At 34.1% G+C, this 21,220-nt stretch overlaps 2 protein-coding genes across 7 annotated transcripts; both read left to right on the top strand.

Moving 5' to 3' along the window:
• Nucleotides 1–3,584: 3,584 nt before the first annotated feature.
• Nucleotides 3,585–8,531, top strand: LOC147399545 (auxin transporter-like protein 2). Of its 6 annotated transcripts, XM_086444942.1 has the most exons (10): nt 3,585–3,864; nt 3,960–3,993; nt 4,607–4,816; nt 4,903–5,088; nt 5,188–5,300; nt 5,399–5,582; nt 5,679–5,776; nt 6,211–6,418; nt 6,505–6,762; nt 8,005–8,531. In XM_086444942.1, the coding sequence occupies exons 3-10, from the start codon at nt 4,649–4,651 to the stop codon at nt 8,218–8,220; spliced, it is 1,431 nt and encodes a 476-aa protein (XP_086301068.1). In that variant the 5' UTR covers nt 3,585–3,864; nt 3,960–3,993; nt 4,607–4,648; the 3' UTR covers nt 8,221–8,531. The 6 variants fall into 6 exon arrangements, with proteins under 6 accessions (XP_086301068.1, XP_086301067.1, XP_086301065.1 ...); XM_086444941.1 differs by lacking the exon at nt 3,960–3,993; XM_086444939.1 differs by having other exon boundaries at nt 3,857–3,993.
• A 9,537-nt stretch (nt 8,532–18,068) lies between these two features.
• Nucleotides 18,069–20,660, top strand: LOC147399544 (UPF0481 protein At3g47200-like). The gene is made up of 3 exons (XM_086446537.1): nt 18,069–18,946; nt 19,038–19,230; nt 20,202–20,660. Exons 1-3 carry the CDS (start codon nt 18,194–18,196, stop codon nt 20,501–20,503), a joined length of 1,248 nt encoding a protein of 415 aa, XP_086302663.1. The 5' UTR covers nt 18,069–18,193; the 3' UTR covers nt 20,504–20,660.
• Nucleotides 20,661–21,220: the final 560 nt, after the last annotated feature.

The following is a 21,220-nucleotide window of genomic DNA, read 5'->3' as shown; positions in this document are numbered from 1 at the left end:
TCAAGCGTCAAAAAGAGTCTATTCGAAGGACAAATTATGACTATCATCAAATTAAAAAAAAGAAGAAAGAAAGTTTTACTCATGTTTCAGGTTCTCTCATTATGTGTTAAAATATATCATTTTATGTACGGAAAGCTTTCCGATGACAATCTTAGGATGACTTAGGTTGGTTGAAAAATTTATCCTATATAATTAAAAGTTTCAAATTTAACTGATTTTTTGTGAAATTGATTTTTTTTGATGATTTACAAAATTGAAAAATTGTGAATCATAGATTTTTATTGTTAATTTATAAATTATCTTTAATGGGATTAGAAGTTTCAGATTGATTGATTTTTTGTGAGAATGATTTTTATGCTGACGAGACTACTCTTACAAAAAATCAGCTTAATCCAAAACTTTTAAATCATATAAATTTTTTTTTTAAGTCAACATTGTCGTCCTAAGATTGTCAGCTGCACGAACGCTCCCCTTTATGTATGGTGTATGTAGAGAGAAATGTGAAGATATATAAGCTGATAAGGTAGAAGAGGAGAAGATATCTTAATGGAGTAGAGAGGGTAGCGCGGTCAATTGGAGAACTTCTCATTCAAAATCTGGCAATGATCATTACTTCTTCCCACTAAATGCAGAGTTAATAATCTTATTAAAAGAAGATTGTGATGGATACCCTATTGCACTCCTACTCAAGTCAAGACCCAATAGATAAAGATGAAGGTAAATTTTCCCAACTTCATGTGGAAAGGTGATCATTTGCAAATTCCACCACGTATAACAATTGAAAGAAACATATTCTCATCCCTCCTCTAGATACTAACTCTAAAATTATAATCATCTGATGAACAAGACAACAGTAACGAATCTAATAAGAGGAGCAGTGTCCTTTAATGGCTTTTACGTGCCTTAGGATTGGTGCTCTTCTTCTTATTTTGTTATAGTGAGTATCTACTTGTTCTACTTCTCTCATCCTATCAATGTGTTGATTTAGCTGATACGCAGTGATTTGGCTCATCTAGAGAGAGTGCAGAATATCTTACCGAGTACTTAGCCTATTATGTGACAATGCTAGGCCACTATACGTGTATTTTCGCTGTCAGGCCCTTTAACATCTTATTAGCTAATATCTTTGTGCAAGTGCATGCAACACCAACCCAAATCCTATTGGGTTGACACTGGGGGCCATTAAATTTGATCATTTTGACTCCTATCCTGAAAGATAGAGGTAGCATCCCAAAAATCTTCCCATGTTATATGGGATGGAGAGGCATTTTGGCACTTTAATAATTGGTTGGGAGTCTCACACCCATGCGATCACTTGATTCATATCTGAAGATGCCATGTGTTGATAGGTGATGCCCTTTGTTATGTATGAAATGATAGAAACACCCAACTTAGCAAAAGAAAACAAAAAGAAAAAAAAGATAGAAACACCCAAATGTGTTTAATATATTTTTTATCCTCAAAGTTCAACAAACTCGGAAGAAAAGGAAATTGCAAAAACTTAGAAACCAAAAAAAAAAAAATCTAAATTTTCACAAGCAAATAAAAGAACAAATAAGATTTTTAAGAATTTGAAGATCACTTACAATTGTTTGAGATTCTTCATGAGCTACCTATTTAATGAGTATTTTAATATCTTATTGTTTTTTTTGTTTTTATGTGTTATAGTTTTATTTTCTTTTCTTTTCAAGTATGGTAAACTCCGACATAATCGAACCCAAGTCTATGGTATCATCCCCAAAGGCTTTATCAATTTAGCTAGTTCTTGAAAATGAGGAAAATCCTAATGAAATAATAGTTCTAATATTTGATATAATCAAATTTATTTTGTTGGGAAAAAATTATAGACAATCTTCAATTACTCGAATTTTGCTTTAACAATCTTAATTTAAAAACATACAAATTAAAACACAAACCATGAATCAAATCAAATCAAGTTAGTATCTCAATATAACATGTGTTCCATCTAAGTTAAGTGTAATTTATTTTACCATAGAATTTCAATCTTATAATGATTATATATGTATTGGAACAAAAGATATATACTAAAAACAAGAGACAAAGGTATCTAAAAATAAATTGGCCACATTTTGTACTACATGAATGATAATAATCGTGATTTTCTTACGCCCCGTCTGACATATGCTCCTTGATGTGCCATGGGTTAGAATTTTGAGATACATAATTGCAATCTCATAAATATGAGAAATTGTGTATTTGGAGAAAAAAATTCTATGGTTCTGGAACATGTCATGTCAGGGGTGTATGTCTGAAGAGACACATCAGAAAATCATTCTTATAATGATAATTCTAATTCTCTCTCTATTTATATATTGTCAAACTCAAACCCATTTAATGATTCCAATTCTAGTATGGAATAAGAGGTCTTGATTTCCAATATCAGAATGTAATTAATTTTCTTCGGAAAAACTTTTCTTTAAAAGAAAATGTTCTAGTAAGTAAGTTTGTCTTTATCTGGTTGAATCTATTCAAATCCCAATTGAGACGTTGTTTGCTAATATATGGAAAAAACAAACATAGAGACGAAATCACTAAATTAAGGAGATATTGGAGTGAGAGTCGTGTGTTCTAGGGTTGGACTGGGTTGGGTGGGTTAGTTCGTGAGCAGGACCCGCACCGAGCCGACAAATTCCGTTTTCAGGGAGTTAAGCTGTGCTTTGTAAGGAATAAAAGTAACAAGTTTTCTTTTAACAAGGAATCCAATCCGTTTCATTTCAGGCGAACTCCATATTTTAGTGGGCCCACTCCATACCCATGACCCACCCACTAATAACCATGTGCTGTTTCTTTAAAAAAAAAAAAATTCCATTGTTAGATCCAAGATTAATAGTAATTACGATTTTAAACTAAAGAAAAATAGTTTGAGTCAACCCAAATCTCAACTACGGAGTCAAACGATTCGTATCTCTATAACAACCGAGTCAGTTATCCATGACTCCAAACCTGTTCACGATTACGATTTAACCGAAAAAAACCATTAGCGTCACATCCTCGATACGAATACGACATTAGACCTTGATGGGATACCATGAGATATTGAAGTATATATAACATCACGATATTTTAAAAAATTATAATCTCGAGATAATTAAATATTGGACCAATGAGAGAAGGCGAGAGATTCCGCTAATCTAGCCGTTCACTAAAGCTAGTCTTAAAACACCGGCGGAGGTGGGGGATGACGGTGCGCGTGTTGCTTTAAAAGCGTGGGAAGCTGGTGGCGGGTCCAGTTTAGCTCAGCTTAAGCTGACAGCTTGACAAGGCTGCGCCGAACATCTGTGGAAAGTGTTACGGTATGCCCAGGCAGATTTTCGGCCCTAGATCAGGGATCTTTAAATCTTAGAGTTTTTAACTTTGTAATCCCAAGGAATATCTAACGTACACTGAGAGCAGGTTGAAGATACGGCGACAGATAGGAAGGAGTTGGGGCGGAGCCTCGATAAATTAAAAAGTGAGAAAACGCTTAAAAGAGACAGAATTAATTGGGAAATTAAATAGGGAGAATTATTTGAGTGAGATATTTGGATCTAAAGTTAAAGAGGAAAAAAAATTACTAAAAGGGTGAGAATTTAAGATCAATGGCGGAGTAAGAGATCTAAAATTTAGTTGTAGTAGCCGTTTGGGGGTGTCTTTTACACTATAAAAGAAGCTCTGGTTTTCATTCTTCTCTCTAGTGATCAAAATTACGTCTTTTTCGTTAAATCTCGATTCCCCAAACGAACCCTCTTTCAGAATTGAATTGTTCTGAAGTAGAGAGCTCTTCTTCTTCTTCGTTTCCTCAACTAGTAATCTGTGGAGTGTGGAAGAAACAATTATAAAAGAGAAGCATTAGGACGTTTACAGGTGCGAAAATTTTCCCTCTCTCTCTCTCTCTCTGCGTCTGAATTAACGATTCGACAACTGTCCATTCTCGAGATCAGCACTGCCGTTTTTTGCAGAGAAAGAAGGGGGCGGAGTTAAGTGGCTTTTAGGGTGAGTTATGGTGAGAGAATCGAAACGGCGATTCGCAATTATAACGGGCATTAAAGGCTTTTCTGCCACTCTTTAACAAATGAAGGATTCTTAAACCACACTACTCTCTCTTTCTATCTCTCTGTATGCTGTAACAGTCGTCCAATACGTGTTGCCCAACTTATTTTCTTCTCTCTAAAAAAATGGTACACGAGATAAGTCACACTCTCTAAAGGAACAGCGACGGTTTTGCAGAAGTAGATTATCTCTCTTCTTCTCCCTCTCCCAATCTCTCCTTCAATTTTTAGTCGAAAGAGACCTCTCAAAAACGGTAACAGAGAGAGAGAGAGATTGGGTTTCTTCCGTTTCAACTGCTAGCTCGTGTAAAACGTTACAGAGAGAGAGATTGGGTTTCTTCCGTTTCAACTGCTAGCTCGTGTAAAACGTTACAATCAATTATAGTTTCTTCTTCGATTTCTCAAAATTCCATTTTTCGCTCGCTTAAGATCTTTTCTTTTTGGTTTTTTTTCTCTGTGGTAAAGGAGATGGGGGGGGATCAGGGATTTTCATTCCCTTTCGTTTTCCAAACAACGTTCAATTTTTTGTCTCATTTAGTGTCCTTTGTGTGTTCCAGATCTAGACGAATTTTAACGTCGCCGTTAAAGATAACGGAACAATGCTGCCTCAGAAGCAAGCCGAAGAAGCTATTGTCTCTAACTACAACGAGACAGAGACTGATAGGAGGGAAGAAGATAACGAAGACCAGTCAGGTTTCAGTGTCAAAAGCTTTCTATGGCATGGTGGTTCTGTGTACGATGCCTGGTTCAGTTGTGCTTCCAATCAAGTAAAACCCACTAAACAATTGAAGCTTTTAAATAAGAAAAAGTCCCATTTTTGTTCTAATTAGTAATAAAAATCCAATTTTTGCAGGTAGCGCAGGTTCTCTTAACCCTCCCTTACTCGTTCTCTCAGCTGGGTATGCTCTCTGGCATCCTATTTCAGGTGTTTTACGGCATAATGGGTAGCTGGACAGCTTACCTTATCAGTGTTCTCTACATGGAGTATCGAAGCAGAAAAGAGAAGGAGAATGTCAGCTTTAAGAACCATGTGATTCAGGTAACCTTCTCAAAACAGATCACAAAATAAAAAGCCCTTTTTAGTCTCAATTCTACCAAAATCAATAAAACCCAATTGTTTATTTTTTCCAAATTGTAGTGGTTTGAAGTACTAGATGGGTTGTTGGGTCCTTACTGGAAAGCAATTGGACTGGCTTTCAACTGTACCTTTCTCCTCTTTGGGTCTGTTATACAGCTTATAGCTTGTGCAAGGTAAATATTTTTATTTTATTTTAAATATTTTAAAATCAAACTAAATTAATGGGTTTTCTTCGTTTCTCCTGAATTTGTATATTTGTTCATGAGAACAGTAATATTTACTACATAAACGACCATATGGACAAGAGGACATGGACGTATATATTTGGAGCTTGTTGTGCCACAACAGTGTTCATTCCTTCGTTCCACAATTATCGGATTTGGTCTTTTCTAGGGCTTGGGATGACAACGTACACCGCCTGGTACATGACCATCGCTGCCCTTGTTCATGGCCAGGTAATCCCTTTGTTTGAAATCTGGGGGGGTTGAGGTTACTACTATAGTACCCATTTTACGGTTAAATTTTGTTTAAAAATTGGTTTAAATTTGCAGCATAAAGGGGTAGAACACTCTGCACCAACAAAGCTTGTACTCTATTTCACTGGTGCCACCAATATTTTGTACACTTTCGGTGGACACGCTGTCACTGTGTAAGTTTAATGGATTGTTGAAAAAAATCTCTAATATAAGTCTTCTATTCTTTCTGAACGCTTATGTTTGCAGTTTATATTGTTATATTTGTACTTAGTATAGGAAGAGACTGAGATTCTCTTCTCTTATTTCTGAAAGCTTCTGTTTGCAGCTTTAGATGTTCATTAGGGGTTTTGAACGGGAGACAACATCATGAAACTCTTCAGATTTATTATACCTTTAATGACAATCTTACCCTCTACTAATCAGTTATTTACAGTTGAAATCATTATGCCACGGATTGTATTGAAGTCAATCCCAAGGCAACTCACTTTTAGATCTCATTTCCACATATCAGAAAATTTAGTTTTATCTTTTAAGATATATATTGAGGGGTATTTTGGTCACTTTGCTCTGTCTGTTATTTAGATAGTTATATAATCTTTTGTTACAGGGAAATCATGCATGCTATGTGGAAGCCGCAGAAATTCAAGTACATATATCTAATTGCGACACTGTATGTTTTCACACTAACGATTCCGTCAGCTTCTGCCGTCTATTGGGCCTTTGGTGATGAGCTCCTTAACCACTCTAATGCCTTCTCACTCCTACCCAAGAATGGTTTCCGTGACACCGCTGTCATTTTGATGCTCATACATCAGGTTCGTTACTTTTCCATTTTTGCCCCAGCGAATGGTTTGAATTTGCAGTTCAATGCCATTAAGCTAATGTATGCATTTGTGTGCAGTTTATCACTTTTGGGTTCGCTTGTACGCCTTTGTATTTTGTATGGGAGAAGGTGATTGGGATGCATGACACGAAGAGTATATGTTTGAGGGCACTTGCCCGACTGCCCGTAGTCGTGCCAATATGGTTCTTGGCCATTATCTTCCCCTTCTTTGGGCCAATTAATTCTGCTGTTGGAGCTCTTCTTGTTAGCTTCACGGTATACATCATCCCATCTCTTGCCCATATGCTCACATTTAGAAAGGCCTCTGCCCGTCAGGTAACGTTCTTCTCTCTCTGCCCGTACTGCCCTATTGGAAAACTGTTATTTCTTTTAATCATGTTGGATATTTTCGTCATTTCATGTGTGGTCCCTTTACCCTTTAATCGAAATCGAATTAAATGATGTTTTTCATTTAATAAAAGGAAAAGTCTGGTGTCCATCTTAGTTGGATGATGTTTCATAAGTTTCACGTATCTCAAGGAAACTTATGTTTCTCTTTTCATGGTGGACCCAGAAAAGTTCTTTAATAAATTCGTGCATTATTACTTGGATTACCTTTGATTGCTAGATCAAATGATGATCAAGAGATGGTAGCATTATTGTGGGTCCTTCTAATACCACTGGCATTGACTGGATATAAGTACTGAATGTCATCTTTGGTATGACAATTTTCTGTACACGTGTCCTAATGGGGGCTTTGTGGTGATAATAAACGCACCCCATGGGTACTGGATCTAAGACTCCAACCTCTACAATGCGACAATGGGTTTCAATTATGTGAGATGGGTGTTGAATTTTGACCTACTAGGATCTCATTGTTGCTACCCATCCATGGTGGGTCCATTCGTCTCAATTTACATACACGCCATGAAGTTTCCTACCTTTGATGTGATCTAGAGTGGCTCGAGACATCAAATTTGCTTTATAGATTTGTTTGGTCGTGTTCCACATTGTGGCGACTTCTTCCATTTGTCAATTTCGTCTACAGTTATTTAGTCTTATATTTGATGCAGTTTGGTAAAATTTTCAATCTATCACAACTTTTGGTGCTTTTTTTTTTTTTTAAATTATTTTTTTCTTTCAAGAAGTTAGGTATTCTTAGTGTAGAAAATTTTGAAGGGTATATTTATTAGGTAAAGTTTGAATTGGGGCTTCCAATAATTGTTATCAAATTACTGGATGGTCCCCCGTAAACAACACTGAAGTCACGTGGGCAGCACGTGAGAGAGTGGGAGTGAGAGAAAGAGAGAGAGAGAGGTACAAGTGTACAAGAGAATTAAATGCACGAAATTTGGAAATATTAGGTGATGAGAGGAGGGTGAGAAGTCGATTTCATATAGTTATATGTAACAGTTGTGTTGTACCATATATATCTTGATAGAGCGAGCACGTATGGTGTCAAGCTGGCTTGTTGACCCACGTATGATGTTGAGTTGTGAACTCTCAATGAAATGGAAGATGGATGAGAGATTATTAATTTACATCTACTAATCTTCTTAAATTTACTTAAAAATGCAGAATGCAGCAGAGAAGCCACCTTTCTTTCTCCCAAGCTGGACAGCAATGTATGTGATTAACACATTTGTGGTGGTATGGGTGTTCGTTGTGGGCTTTGGGTTTGGTGGATGGGCCAGCATGACCAACTTCGTCAAGCAAGTCGACACGTTCGGCCTCTTCGCCAAGTGCTATCAGTGCAAACCCCCTCCAGCCATAGGTGCAGCTAAGCATCATTGAGCTTGCATCGATCCACGTCAGATCGAGCCAAGAAGAAAATTTCAGACTACATAGACCAAATTCTCTCTCTTGTATTATACATGGGTGTGTGTGGCAACACTTCTCTCCCTCACATGTGGTGTGTTTGTTTTTATTTTTAATTTTATTTTTCTTTCTTATTTTTTTATTAGTAGAGATAAGTAGTGTGGTGGTGATTCCTCTTTTGCTCTCAAAGCATATGGTAATCAAATTAATATATGTTTAGTTTTTTTTTTTCCCTCTTTTTAATGGATAATTTATAAAAGAGTGGGTTATTTAATTTTGCAATCTCATTATGTGGACATGAGTTTTAATGAACCTTTTGACGTAAATTCTACTTATAGTGGGGGCAGTGGCCATTCTTCACATGGGTTGCACGTTGGGGCACTTCTTTGTCACGTGCCACATCCACCCCGTATATTCTCTTCTCACATGATTGGACTTCTACGGATGAAACAGCTACGAAGTTTTGTTTAATCTCTCTTAATTGTTTAATATTTTATTAACCATCTCTCTAATGTGTATGCTAATAAAACGTTTGACATCTTTATTTTATTTTTTATCTTTCACATGATCCTGTACTTAGTGTCGTGTAGCTGCATCTTTAAAAATGTCTATTTTAAATGAAAAAAGGTCTTCGCATTTGATTCTTGATTGGATTTGGTTGACTACTCAAATTTCTCTTAAATGTTGTTCTTTTAAGTAAATTATAATGGGATTTTGTTTTTTTTTTTTTTTTGGGTTTCATTTAAATGACTGTGTGGGTCCAGCATTTAGTATTATTTTGTTTTCTTATAAGAAAGTAACTCATGAAAACAAGTTTTACCCATAAAAGTAACTAATAAATGGATTCAAAATGTAGTTCGTGTTTTGCTCTTTGTACCTATTGCTATGCTAGTAAGTACTAACCCTTATCCCATTGTAAGAGCAAATCCAACTTCCACGCTAATTCCAAATGTAACTTTAGTTTTTAGGGTGATTTGTACACGTGTGAAGGTATTTTGGTTTTTTTTTTTTTTTTTTAAATGTAATTATAGCAATTCAATCTGTAGAGCTTTTTTCAGATCACGTAGATTGGAAAAGATTAATTTCACAAAGATGATAAAATTATGAGTCGTGTTGGAGTGACATTAAGATTGATCTCTGTTGGATTATGTCTTCTATTCTTGTATAGGGGGAGTTGTCAATTCAACATAGATCTTTTGATGATCTGTTTAATTGATAAAATATTGGATCCATTTGGGTTAGATTTAGATCTGATCCGTTTACCCTTTTTGTAACCTTAAGTGTATAAAGGGTAAAAGATGAAATCCTAAGAGAGTTAGAGAGATATGAGAGACAGAAAAATTGTAGTCTAATTTTTCTTTGACTATCAGAGTAAAATTGGTCCGCGGACATAAGTCGATGCTTTGATCGAATCATATATATCTTATGTCTTGTGAGATTTTTGTAGTTTTGTTGATTTATACTTTGGATTTGAGGGTTTTGTCTGACAATCTCATTCACACTTTTCTGATGTGGAAATGCACATAAAACCATAGATGATTTTTTACTCATATACATCTAGATGAAAAGCATTTATGATTCCTACACACTTCCTTGTCAGAAAAAGATGAAATTAGGTCAATCTTGAGGTCACTTTAGCATTATTCTAAAAATTATTGATGAGATTACATCTATGGAGTGTGCACACAACCATAGATAATTTTCACTCGTATATATCTTTATGACAAACATCTATGATTCTTACATGCTTCCACGACAAAAAAAGTGTGAAATGAGGTCAATTTGGAGGTCACTGTTGTATCTCTTATAAACCTCCTAAACTTTGAAATAAGTTATGTTACATAAATTTAAGCTAAAATACCAAAAATTTCAATTTTTAATTCGGACTTAAGTTTATATGCTTTTGGTTGTGAATCATGTATTGGATTCATACCATTGGTTGTGTGGGGCAAATTTTGCAATGCCTTCGATTTGTTGAGATTTTCCCTCAGAAATAATTTTCTTTGTTGGTTGCAATCATTTACACGCATACAGCAACAACTATAAAGGACTAGAGGATAAGGACAAGAAAATTTGGTACATGGTTGGTTGTGAATCTAACAACTACAATATATATATATATATATATATATATATATATATATATATATATATATATATGGGTCACGTTATTACGACCCCCTTTGGACCCCCTTTGCGACACACCTTTTTGTCTTATATGGGCAAAAATGTTTGGATGGGCTGATTTTTTGTGAGGATGATCTCTGTGATGAGGGGATCATCCTGGAAAAAAATCATCCCATTCCAAAACTCTAACCCCATCAAAATTGATTTACAAAAATTGGACGGTCTATAATTTTTCAACAAAAATCGGACGGTCTAGAAGTTTTGGAATGGGCTGATTTTTTGCCAGGATGATCCCCTCACCATAGAGATCATCCTCACAAAAATCAGCCCATTCCAAACATTTTTGCCCATATAAGACAAAAAGGTGTGTCGCAAAGGGGGTCCAAAGGGGGTCGTAATAACGTGACCCTATATATATATATATATATATATACATATGGGAATAATATATATATATATATAACCTTTTAAGATTTTCCTTCTCCTGTTGGAAATTCTCTTAAATGATAGACCCCCAAAAATTGAAACAATTAATCTAAAAAGTTAAGAAATTATATATAGTTATAAAATAATCCACCATTAAGGTATGATAACTCCTCATTAACTAAGGGATTCAAAAAGATCTTTTTAGCTATGAAGTGAACTCCATTTTAGATCTTTTTCCTTCTCCTATTATATATATATATATATAGCGAAGCTTGTCTAAGGTATGAGTTCAAGTCTCTTTTGAAGGAGTAGTGCTTGTCTCAATGCCTTTAGAGAAGAGAGCAGTTCAAGGCACCCCTGGAACCATCCAACCTAAGACTTGTCAAATTCATAACCGACAAAGGGAGCTTCAACTCCTAAAATAGGAATGTAAGGAATTCTTTTGTTTCTGGATCAGACTGCCGTCAAATCCTTTCACATCTCTCAGAGATGGAATGTCCCCGTCAGCTTGAAGATCGGTGACTAGGTGAAATCTGAAGAAAACAGTACCTTCCATTCGGCTACTGAAGTGGGAACTGCCTTTTCTAACATCATTCTAAAAATGCTCGATGGACAAAAGTGCAGGATCAACCCCAAATATTCGAGAGTCTTCACCATATATATATATATATATATATATATATATATATATATATATATATATATATCTTTTAAATAAGGAAAATAAAATAAAATAAAATAAATAATCCACCCAATAAAATAAGGTGATCAAAACTTAAATCAAGGAATTGTAACTCTCAAATAAATGGAAGCAGATCTCTTGTAACGTAACAATCATGTAGCAATCGTCATCCATTTTCAAGGACTTAGATCAATAAAAAAAATGTTTTTGAGTTTTTTTTTGTTGTTGTTGTCAAAATCAAATCTAAATCATGATCAATAGAGGGTTGAGATGTTTTATATTTTTATTTTAAGCATAGTTCTCTCTTATCTATGGAGTGAGTGCTAAAGGATTGTTACGTTATAGAGAATCTACATCTCAAATAAACCATCATCGAAATATGATAATTCTCCCATTACTTAATTGAGTCAAAAAATAAGTTTCCACTATTTAGGGAAACTCTATTTTGAGTTTGGGTAAAATGTGTACATCTTCCAATCAATGATTCAATGTACATGTTAAATTAGCCTTAAATAAATGTCATTTAATGTCTAAAAAATAGTGCTAGATTGATATAAGAATATGCATCGATCAATGTCTCGTGATATAATCCCAAATCTTCCTAAGATCAATCATCAATATTTATGTATTTAACCCATATGTTTGATATGATTTGTTTTTCCCGTATCTAATTATCATTGTAAGCTACCTTTGAAGAGTAAAATATGGAATTAATCTGAACCATAAACGTCTCCCGCTTACACTTTCATATCTAGACAAGTGATGCATTTCGTCGAAATGCACGGACGATGCGTTTCATTAGCTGGGTGGAGCACGACAAATATTCCCCTCGACAAGAATTAATCCTATCCAGGGATAAGGATATCAAGAAGTATGACAACGAGAAGACGTAATTGACAACGAAAATCCATGTATCGGATAGAGATGAATCATTGTGATCATGGAGAAGATATCTACTCACATATCTTTACCATTTAATAGGTGAGCTTTGTGTAAAACATCCCATCAAAGATCTAATAAATCCAGTCTTTATTGTTATAAGCTTCAATCATAGAAATCGATTTATGGTTATAGACTTTATGGTCAATGCTTGTAAAGTTTCACTAATCAAAGTTGATAATCCATGTTAAAGTGACCCATGTACGAGAATGAAAAAAAAAAAAGTTCAATAAAAATGACAAGTCCCTTATAGGTGGTGTGGGGGGGACTACAATGATCAGTCTTCAAAGAGGATATCGATCTACTTTGCTTTATTCTCTTGGATAAAAAGAGAAAAAAGGAAATCAACAACAAAGCTATTAAAGAGAAAACTCTTACTAAAACAAAATAGGACATAAAGAGAAGAGAAAAAGACACCCTTCACCCCCTCGTTTCCTCCTATTTTATTTTTTCTACAATCTACAAAACATAGAAAAGGTGAAATAATGAAATAAAGAACAGGAACAAAATCCAACTTTCTTTTATTTTGGTGGCACAAACTTTATTTCAATTATTTGGTTTTATGTAACAGTGCCCAAAGATGGTGACAGATCGATCCAACCGGATTTGTAGTAAAATCTGTTCAATTATTGAACCACTGATTATTGTGAATTTCATCTTATTTTATTTTGTTAATTTGTGAAATATATTTAAATGTAATGTAGAAAAAAGAAAGTTTATTTTCTTTTGATAAATGAGAACTCGTTCAACCAAATTGAAATGAGGCCATGGTTTTCAAATTAGGTTTCACATCTCTTCCATGCTAGATATATACCGAGTCGTTTTGGACAAGTTTTATGATACGTTTGAGATGTTTAGATTAAAATTTTGAAAAATGAATGTGGGATTTTAAATCTCGTCTGAAAAATTGACTTGTCCGTCCGTCTACTCCATGCCTAATACCTAGACGACTCGAGCGTTACGTCGTGGTCTCAAATGAGTTTTGAAACCATGAATAGGGCTGGACCATAGGTTGATCAATTGTACAAATTTTCTATCCAATCATCGGTTCTGTTATTTAAAATATTGATGTGTAAATTTCTCTAAATGTTTTTTATTTTATTCGAGCCTGTTATAAGCCTAAGCAGCAAACTGAAAAGATTTTAATCAAACTAGTAGGTGGCATGAGCAATCCCACATGTATTAAAAAAAAATAGTATTGAATTATTTTATAATTACTTTAAAATATTATTTCAAATAAATAACTTGAGTTTTTATAATATTTTTATTATTTAATATGTTATAGGAATCTTTCTGTAATTTAAAATTTTCAGGTAATTGTAAAGATATTTTAATAAAGTATATTTTGATGATCCTAGAAATCTAATGTTACAGGTTCGTGGGATTGTAATTTTATATCGTAAAGACTTTTTTAATTTAAAATATTAATGAATTTCGTTTTGAAGATAACATAATAAAAAAATTATTTATGTAATTTGAAAAAATTAATTAACATGATTGTAAAGTTGTGGGTCGAAAATGACCTTCATAATGGTAAATGTAAATTTAAATCCAAGGGCATTTTTGGTCCTCCAAAATTTGGCATTAACAAACACCAATTTGGCCTTCTCTAATAATAATAGTAAAGATAATAACTGATCATTATGTCATTTAATAAATATCTGATTTTGTCTAGTTAGTGATGGGCCAGGCTATTTGAACTTGGGCTAACTGCAACCCCCTAAAAACACGTTTTGGGTGGGAATAATAGAGGTAAGTGGGTCCATATGAATTTATGGGTTCATGGATATCGTTTATATGGGCCAAGTATAGTTAGGCCCATATAAGAAATGGGCAAGGCCTAAGCAAATAAATTCATACCTCTGTGCTGGGGTTCTGGCTGTGTATAATTGGGCCCTATCATGATCTGGCCCACACACCTATTCAACGGTTTGGGAGCATATTTCATCATCATCATCGAGTGGTATCGCACGTAATCTAAATCAAACACATGGAACCTCAATATACAAATATTATATTATCACTCTTGAGATTCATATAAGAGACGAATCGAAATTGGCTAGTCGATAATTCGAGCAACAAACCAATTCCTTGTAAATTCTCTTTCTATTTTACTTTGGCATTCATCATTTTATTGTATGCGACTAATCAAACTTGTTTAGGTAAATCTCGAGGAATAGACAGCTGCCAGGAATTACCCTTGTTCATGGATGAGTCGAGATGTCAAAATGAATTTTTGGATTTTTTGAGAGGGCATTACGTGTGACCATGGGATTAGTTCCACCCGAAGGGTGAGGATACCCGCAATATAAAATAATAATAATAAAAAAAAAGACTCAAGATGTTGGTTTTAAAACTCGTTTTGACATCTCGACCTGTCTATGAACAATATCGAGTTATGGCTTTAAATCTTGTCTGAGTCAAGGTTTTTGAAAGTTTTGAAAAACCTACACTTGAATGATAGGTTTTTCTTGCTAACTTGAAAACATACCATTCGAGAGTAGATTTTCTAAGTTTTGCCAAAAAATGACTCTTCAATGGCTAATCAAAGTTTGCTTTTGTGATTTTAAAAAAATCATCTCTTTTATAAAAAATAATATTTAATTTAGATTAAAAAAGAAAAAAAGAAAAAAAATCCCCTTACATCTTTGGTCCTATTTAGAGATTTCTAAATCCCTGATCCTAGTACATGCCATCCTGACTATATTACTTGAAGAGATGTCGAAATATGTCAATTTTCAAACGTAACCTACATAGTGAGCTACATAGTGTTGCCCACCATTGGTTCAATATAGAGTAATCAACTATAGAAAGAAAGAAATCATCCATGATGTCTATAGCTAACCTTATTTGATGTTGGTTTAATGGACATTTTTACTAAAACAAGTGAGGAAGATTGAGAAATTAAAGGAACAATGTAAATATTATTCTCAAAATAATTACAAAACCAATAGTAGTTACCATGGATAGATTATTTTGAATGCATTAAAAAGAATTGTCTTAGGGTGCTTCTATAATTTTGAATTTTTTTTTTTTACTACATTAACCGCTCATCTTTGTGGCATCCAAAATGTGATCGAAATTTTAGGAAACTTATATGATATATTTTATCGATGAAAAATCAATGGTTTCACCTAATAAGTTTGAGTCCGAGGTTAAAAAAAAAGGGGAAATTATTTAAAAAAAAATTGCAAAAAAGAACCAAAATTTTAAAAATTGTCGATGAGAACCTTTTTCGACCATTTAATGGCTGAAAATAATTTCCTCTCTCCAATATTCTTTCTCCAATCAAGATCAATATCTCATGATCATGATCACGATGACTAACATCAAGATCTTGATCATGATCAAGATTGTGATCGTGATCAAGATCTTGATCTTCTTAATCGACGTGATCTTGATCAAGATCATGATCATGATCAAGATTAAGATTAAGATTGTATCATGAGCAAGATCGTAATCAAGATTAAGATTGTGATCGTGATCGTGATCAAGATCAAGATCGTGATCTTGATTGGAGAGAGAAAATTTGAGATTGCAAACAAAAGTTCTTTAGGACAAGAATCAGAGGGTCTTTAATTTGAGATTGAAGATAAGAAAATTTCTCAATAACTGATGTGAAGGGCATGTATCAAAGGGGTTAAATATTCAACAAAACCTGTAAGGTTTAACGTAACAGTGAAATTATGGAAATTTCCTTTATAATGATGAACATTGCTGTGAACCAGGGCCCACAAACCACAACTGTTGTGACTGTAACATATTGACATATACTGTGAATTTAAGATTTATAATTGGGTCATGAAAAACTTTATCATAATGTATTTTCAAATCTTACTAAAGATCGTTGGACCCACATGGACTATCAAATCGGTGATCCAATACTACAATCTTCTATATTTCATGGAAAAACTTATATTCAAAAGAAAATAATTAAAAATATATATCTTTTTAAAATTTGATCAAAGGTGTTGAAAATGGATGGTCACTGAACTCCCAAAATTAAAATTAAAATTCAACAGTGAAAATTAACCTTTTTTGTTTCTTAAGCTCTTACAACTTTGTCCTTTATAACCCTGTGACATCAGATTATGTTTTTGGATACCACAAATTGATGTGATTAGGATCCACTCCAAAGTATGTTGAGTAACAAATTAACCATATCAATTTGAATTTTATGATATGGATCCCCACTCCAAGGTTTCGTGGGTAAGAAACTTGAAAAATAAGGTTTGGCGGGTAACAAGTGAAGAAAAGTAAGACACGAGCGATAGTCCCACATCATCTGAATATCATGACCTTGGACTATGTATAAACCCAGAGCGATCCTCACCTTAAAAGTCGATTTTGTGAGGATGAGTTAGGTCCATGGGCTTCTACACGGTATTAGAGTGAGTAACCATAGGCATGTATGAGACACGTTACACGTGAGGGGGAGTGTGTGCGATAGTCCCACATCGTTTGGGTATCATGACCTTGGAATATATATAAACTTACTAGGAGCATTCCTCACCTTATAAGCCGGTTTTGTGATGATGAGTTAGGGCCATAGGCTTCTACAAGATAACATGGAAACATAAGTTGGAGATGATGAAGCTGACGACATTCTTTTATTTATTTTTACAATCAAGACTATGGTATAGCTTGTTGGTTTGTTATCCTTGAACCACTTAAAAGAGAGAGTGAGTTATATGTAACACATAATATGGGTCAATTGACCTGCTTTTGGGGTCAATGAGCAAATAATTCTTGGTAAGGTTGGTAGTTGGTTATTAATTTGAGAGATCATCAATGATGTTAGTAGCTAACTTTATCTGATGTTGGTTTAATGGATATTTTTACCAAAACAAATGAGGAAGATTTAGAAATTACCGGAACAGTGTAAATGTTGTTCCCAAAATAATTACAAAATCAATAGTAGCTATTATGGATAGATTATTTTGAATTCATTAAAAAGAATTGTCTGAGGGTACTTCTATAATTTTGAAAAACTTTCTTTTTAATTAAATTGACCACTTATCTTTGTGGCATCCAAAAATGTGATTGGAATTTTAGGAAAGTTAAATGATATATTTTATCCATGAAAAGTCAATGATTTAACCTAATAACGAGTTCGAATCCGAAGTTAAAAAAAAATTTATCTTAGATTTTGAAAAGTTTGTAAACAAAAGTTATTCAGGAGGAGAATCCAAGGGTCTTTATTTTGAGGTTGAAGATAAGAAAATTTAGGTCATTTCAATAACTGATGTGAAGGGGATGTATCAAAGGGGATAAAGTGTGAGACATTTCTAACCTCAAACGTTCCTTCAAAGCTAGTATTTTCCATGGGTGCATTGCAAGGATTGAGAGAAGGGGAGGATAAATTAGTAAACTGAGGTTAGCAGAGGTGAGGCTTCTTAACTTTATAATTCTTCAAGTCTCATTTAATTAAAGAGAAAAGGAACTTTTTAATTTTTTTCTTTCTCTATTAAATGCAGAATCTCGGAAAATTTCGGTCCAAAAGCCATTTTAGAGCACAAGACAGAACTTGCATCCCTGAAAATGCCATGTCAGTGGCCTTTGTCTCTTTTTTTTTTTATGTGAAATAATATACTTTTTGAGTTATAGATGCCTCTCAAATCAACTTTTTTCATAGGAAAGCAAACTCACATCTTCCACAAATTTAACGTAAACAATTTATTTTTTGTTTATTTTTCCTTTGTAGTTTGGATTTGGTGCAGGTGAGTTTGATCAAAACGATTGACATTTTGAAATTAAGAAGAGAACTCTATTAGCATGTCGCCTAAGAGGATCTCGCGCAGAGGGATGGCTGGTAATAAAAGTGGAGACCACACGTCCATCAACATTAAAGATGCATACAAGCGATCCCTGGATTCTTTCAAAGAAAAGGTCATTCACGTGCCTGCAACGTATTCAGGTGGTTGTATTTACAGGGTTCCTGAAAACCTTCGCAAAGTAAATGAAAAGGCCTATACCCCTAAAATAGTTTCAATTGGACCATTTCACTATGACAATCAAAATCTGAAAGCTATGGAAAATCATAAAGTGCAGTACATGCGTGACCTTTTTCGTAGAATGCCACAACCGGGAATAATTCTTGATGATTGCAGGAAAGCCATTTGGGGATTGAAAGATATAATCAGTAATAGCTATGCAGAGACCATCAACTTCGAAACAAATGATTTTCTAGAAATGATGCTACGTGATGGTTGTTTTATACTAGAACTACTCCTTAAATACTCAAATGCGATGTTGATAGACAAGAACGACCCCTTATTCCATCAACCTTGGATGGCAAATGCTATCCAGCGAGACTTGCTATTGCTTGAAAATCAGATTCCATTTACCATCCTCGAGTCTTTATATGATCGACTAGCAGTAACTTCAACCTCATATTCCCTTGTGGAACTCACCTTGAGTTTCTTTGAATCGACTTTGTGCATTGAGTGGTCATTGTTAATGTCGAAGGGTGAAGGCCTAAGTGGCAAACATTTACTGGAACTTTTTGCGCAATTTTTACCTTCCATCGTCTACTAAAACGGGGTCAAATAGCAAAGAAATAAGGGAAATCATACCTTGTGTAACAGACCTCAATCAAGTGGGAATCGATTTTGAGAAGGGTACAGATGGAAACTTATTCGATGCAAGCTTTAGACATGGAGTGCTGACAATCCCACCTTTAAGCATTCAAGACAGGACAAAATCGTTCTTTAGAAACCTCATTGCTTTGGAGCAATGTTGCCATGGTTATAACCATTACATTACGTCATTCGCCATGTTCATGGATTTTCTCATCAACTCCGCAATAGACTGTTGGATAAAATCCTAATTCTGGTTTATTGAAATAATGATTATAAGCAATATTATAATGTAAATAATTCGATGAAATTGGAAGAACTTATCGGTGACTGAGGCACGGAGAAGCCGCTGTCCTTAAAACCAATTTCGCCTCCTTATGATTGAATCCTCAGTGCAATCGGTTCTGGCATTTGGTTTCCAAGATTCAACAGTCACTGTCTGCTAACTGTGCACTCGAAAATAGCAGATCTACGGCGAACTGTATTAGATTGAACTTCTCACAAGCAGCAAGATTTGTATTCGGAGAGAACATAAATTTTGAAATCGGAGTAGAAGAGAGATCAGAAAGTATTTCGTTTTCTGTACTTGAATAAAAGGGAAAAAATTAATTTTATAAACAGAAAGCCTTCTGTTCACAACAGACCCAACTGTTCACAATTGTAGTCCAAAACGGTAAAAAATAAACCAACGGTTGAGATAAAAACACAAACCAACGGTTGAGATTAACTAAAAGTTTAGCAAAAACGGGCCTATCACGCACACCTACGTGAGGTTTAAATTCCGAAATCTACATCCCCCTGCGCGCGCATTGTATGCGCACTAAGGTTTTCCGACGGGTTGGCCCCAAACTCAATGGGCTGCAGTCCTACAGTGCCTTGGGCCCCCATGTACGCGCGAGGCCCAGTCTCTATCTCTCTCACACTCAAGCATTAAAGAGAGAGGAATCATAAATAAGTTGAGAACTTTCTTGTATTTACCTGATGTGGGACTAAAGAAAGTAAAAATGTTTTTACAACTTTCAAAACCAATAAAGTAAAGTAAAATAAAAAAGGAAAAAGAAAAGAGTTCTTTTATGTTTCACCAAAAAAGGAAAGTACTATTTTTTACAATAAAACACTCAAAAAGTCTTGAGTTCAAAACTTATTCTCAACAATAAATGAATGAAATATTATATGAAAATTAAACTATGAATTTTACAATATAGACATCAAATTACTTCAAGGTCAAAGAATTATAATCAACCACTTGGGTGATGAAGAAGCTGTTAAAGTTCTCTTCAACAATCTTTGTAAGGAAGTTACTATAACTGGTTTCTATTTCACTGAGCTCTTCGATAAGGTGGATAAATATTATCAGAAACGTCGTCACAAATGGAAAGCAATCTTTAAGCGCAATTATTTTAGTAATCCATGGAAAATCATTTCACTCATTGGTGCCATTATTCTACTCTTTCTCACGATTGTGCAGACCGTATTTTCAATCCTTTCTTATTATTTCCCCAATTAATCATGGATTTTGTCATTTTGGTTAGAGTATTAGTTAATGTTGCATTGTATTGAGATGTATGGAGTTATATCGAATCATGTTTGATGTTAATTAGGATTAGATTATGTTATTTAGTATCAAAACTACGTGGGCTACCTCTCTTTCTTCGATCCTTCTAGTAGAATATCTTTGGAGATCAATATTATCTCTACTCAATTAATTTATTAAAAAATCTTTATTAATATCAGAGCATTGACAACCAGATTTGTTAATTAATAAAGAAGGGGTGTCCACCTACAAGCATAGTCAAACAATTATGACCAAACATCCGCAATTTAATCACCAATACATGTCATCAATTTTAAAATACAGGGAATATCTCTAATATTCAATAAAACATATCTAAATTACCCAAAAACTCTTTTATAGATCCAATTAAAAATATTCAAGTGTGAATCCTTCGATTAAAATACTTTTAAATCACGATTTTCATTGATTCATAAAAAAAAAAAACTCAATTTGTGTTCTAATAACAATTGTTGTGATTAATCCCCAAAACACATACATAAAGCTTGATCTAGAGCTTTACAATTAATTAGAACCAAAAGTTTTGATTATCATATATCTATGCAATTTAAATCTCCATAACTTTTAATCATAAATAATAATTCAAATTTACGAATAATTTCTTTACATTACAACACCCAATTTGTATCAATTTGGAGTGACCTCAGCGAG

The sequence above is a fragment of the Akebia trifoliata genome, chromosome 6, assembly GCF_017979445.1.
Source record: "Akebia trifoliata isolate Shusen 1 chromosome 6, ASM1797944v1, whole genome shotgun sequence".
NCBI classification, from domain to species: Eukaryota; Viridiplantae; Streptophyta; class Magnoliopsida; order Ranunculales; family Lardizabalaceae; genus Akebia; species Akebia trifoliata.
The sequence above is the reverse complement of the archived record's forward strand: the minus strand, read 5'-3'. Positions and strand labels throughout refer to the sequence as shown.

What these genes read in the sequence shown, in the direction of transcription:
- LOC147399545 (XM_086444941.1), top strand. Translation starts at nt 4,649, where the DNA reads ATGCTGCCTCAGAAGCAAGCCGAAGAAGCTATTGTCTCTAACTACAAC. An exon ending in TCAGTTGTGCTTCCAATCAA is followed by an intron (nt 4,817 to 4,902) that starts GTAAAACCCACT and finishes CAATTTTTGCAG; the next exon opens with GTAGCGCAGGTTCTCTTAAC. An exon ending in GAAAGGCCTCTGCCCGTCAG is followed by an intron (nt 6,763 to 8,004) that starts GTAACGTTCTTC and finishes TTAAAAATGCAG; the next exon opens with AATGCAGCAGAGAAGCCACC.
- LOC147399544 (XM_086446537.1), top strand. Translation starts at nt 18,194, where the DNA reads ATGTCGCCTAAGAGGATCTCGCGCAGAGGGATGGCTGGTAATAAAAGT. An exon ending in CGCAATTTTTACCTTCCATC is followed by an intron (nt 18,947 to 19,037) that starts GTCTACTAAAAC and finishes GATTTTGAGAAG; the next exon opens with GGTACAGATGGAAACTTATT. An exon ending in CATCAACTCCGCAATAGACT is followed by an intron (nt 19,231 to 20,201) that starts GTTGGATAAAAT and finishes TTTACAATATAG; the next exon opens with ACATCAAATTACTTCAAGGT.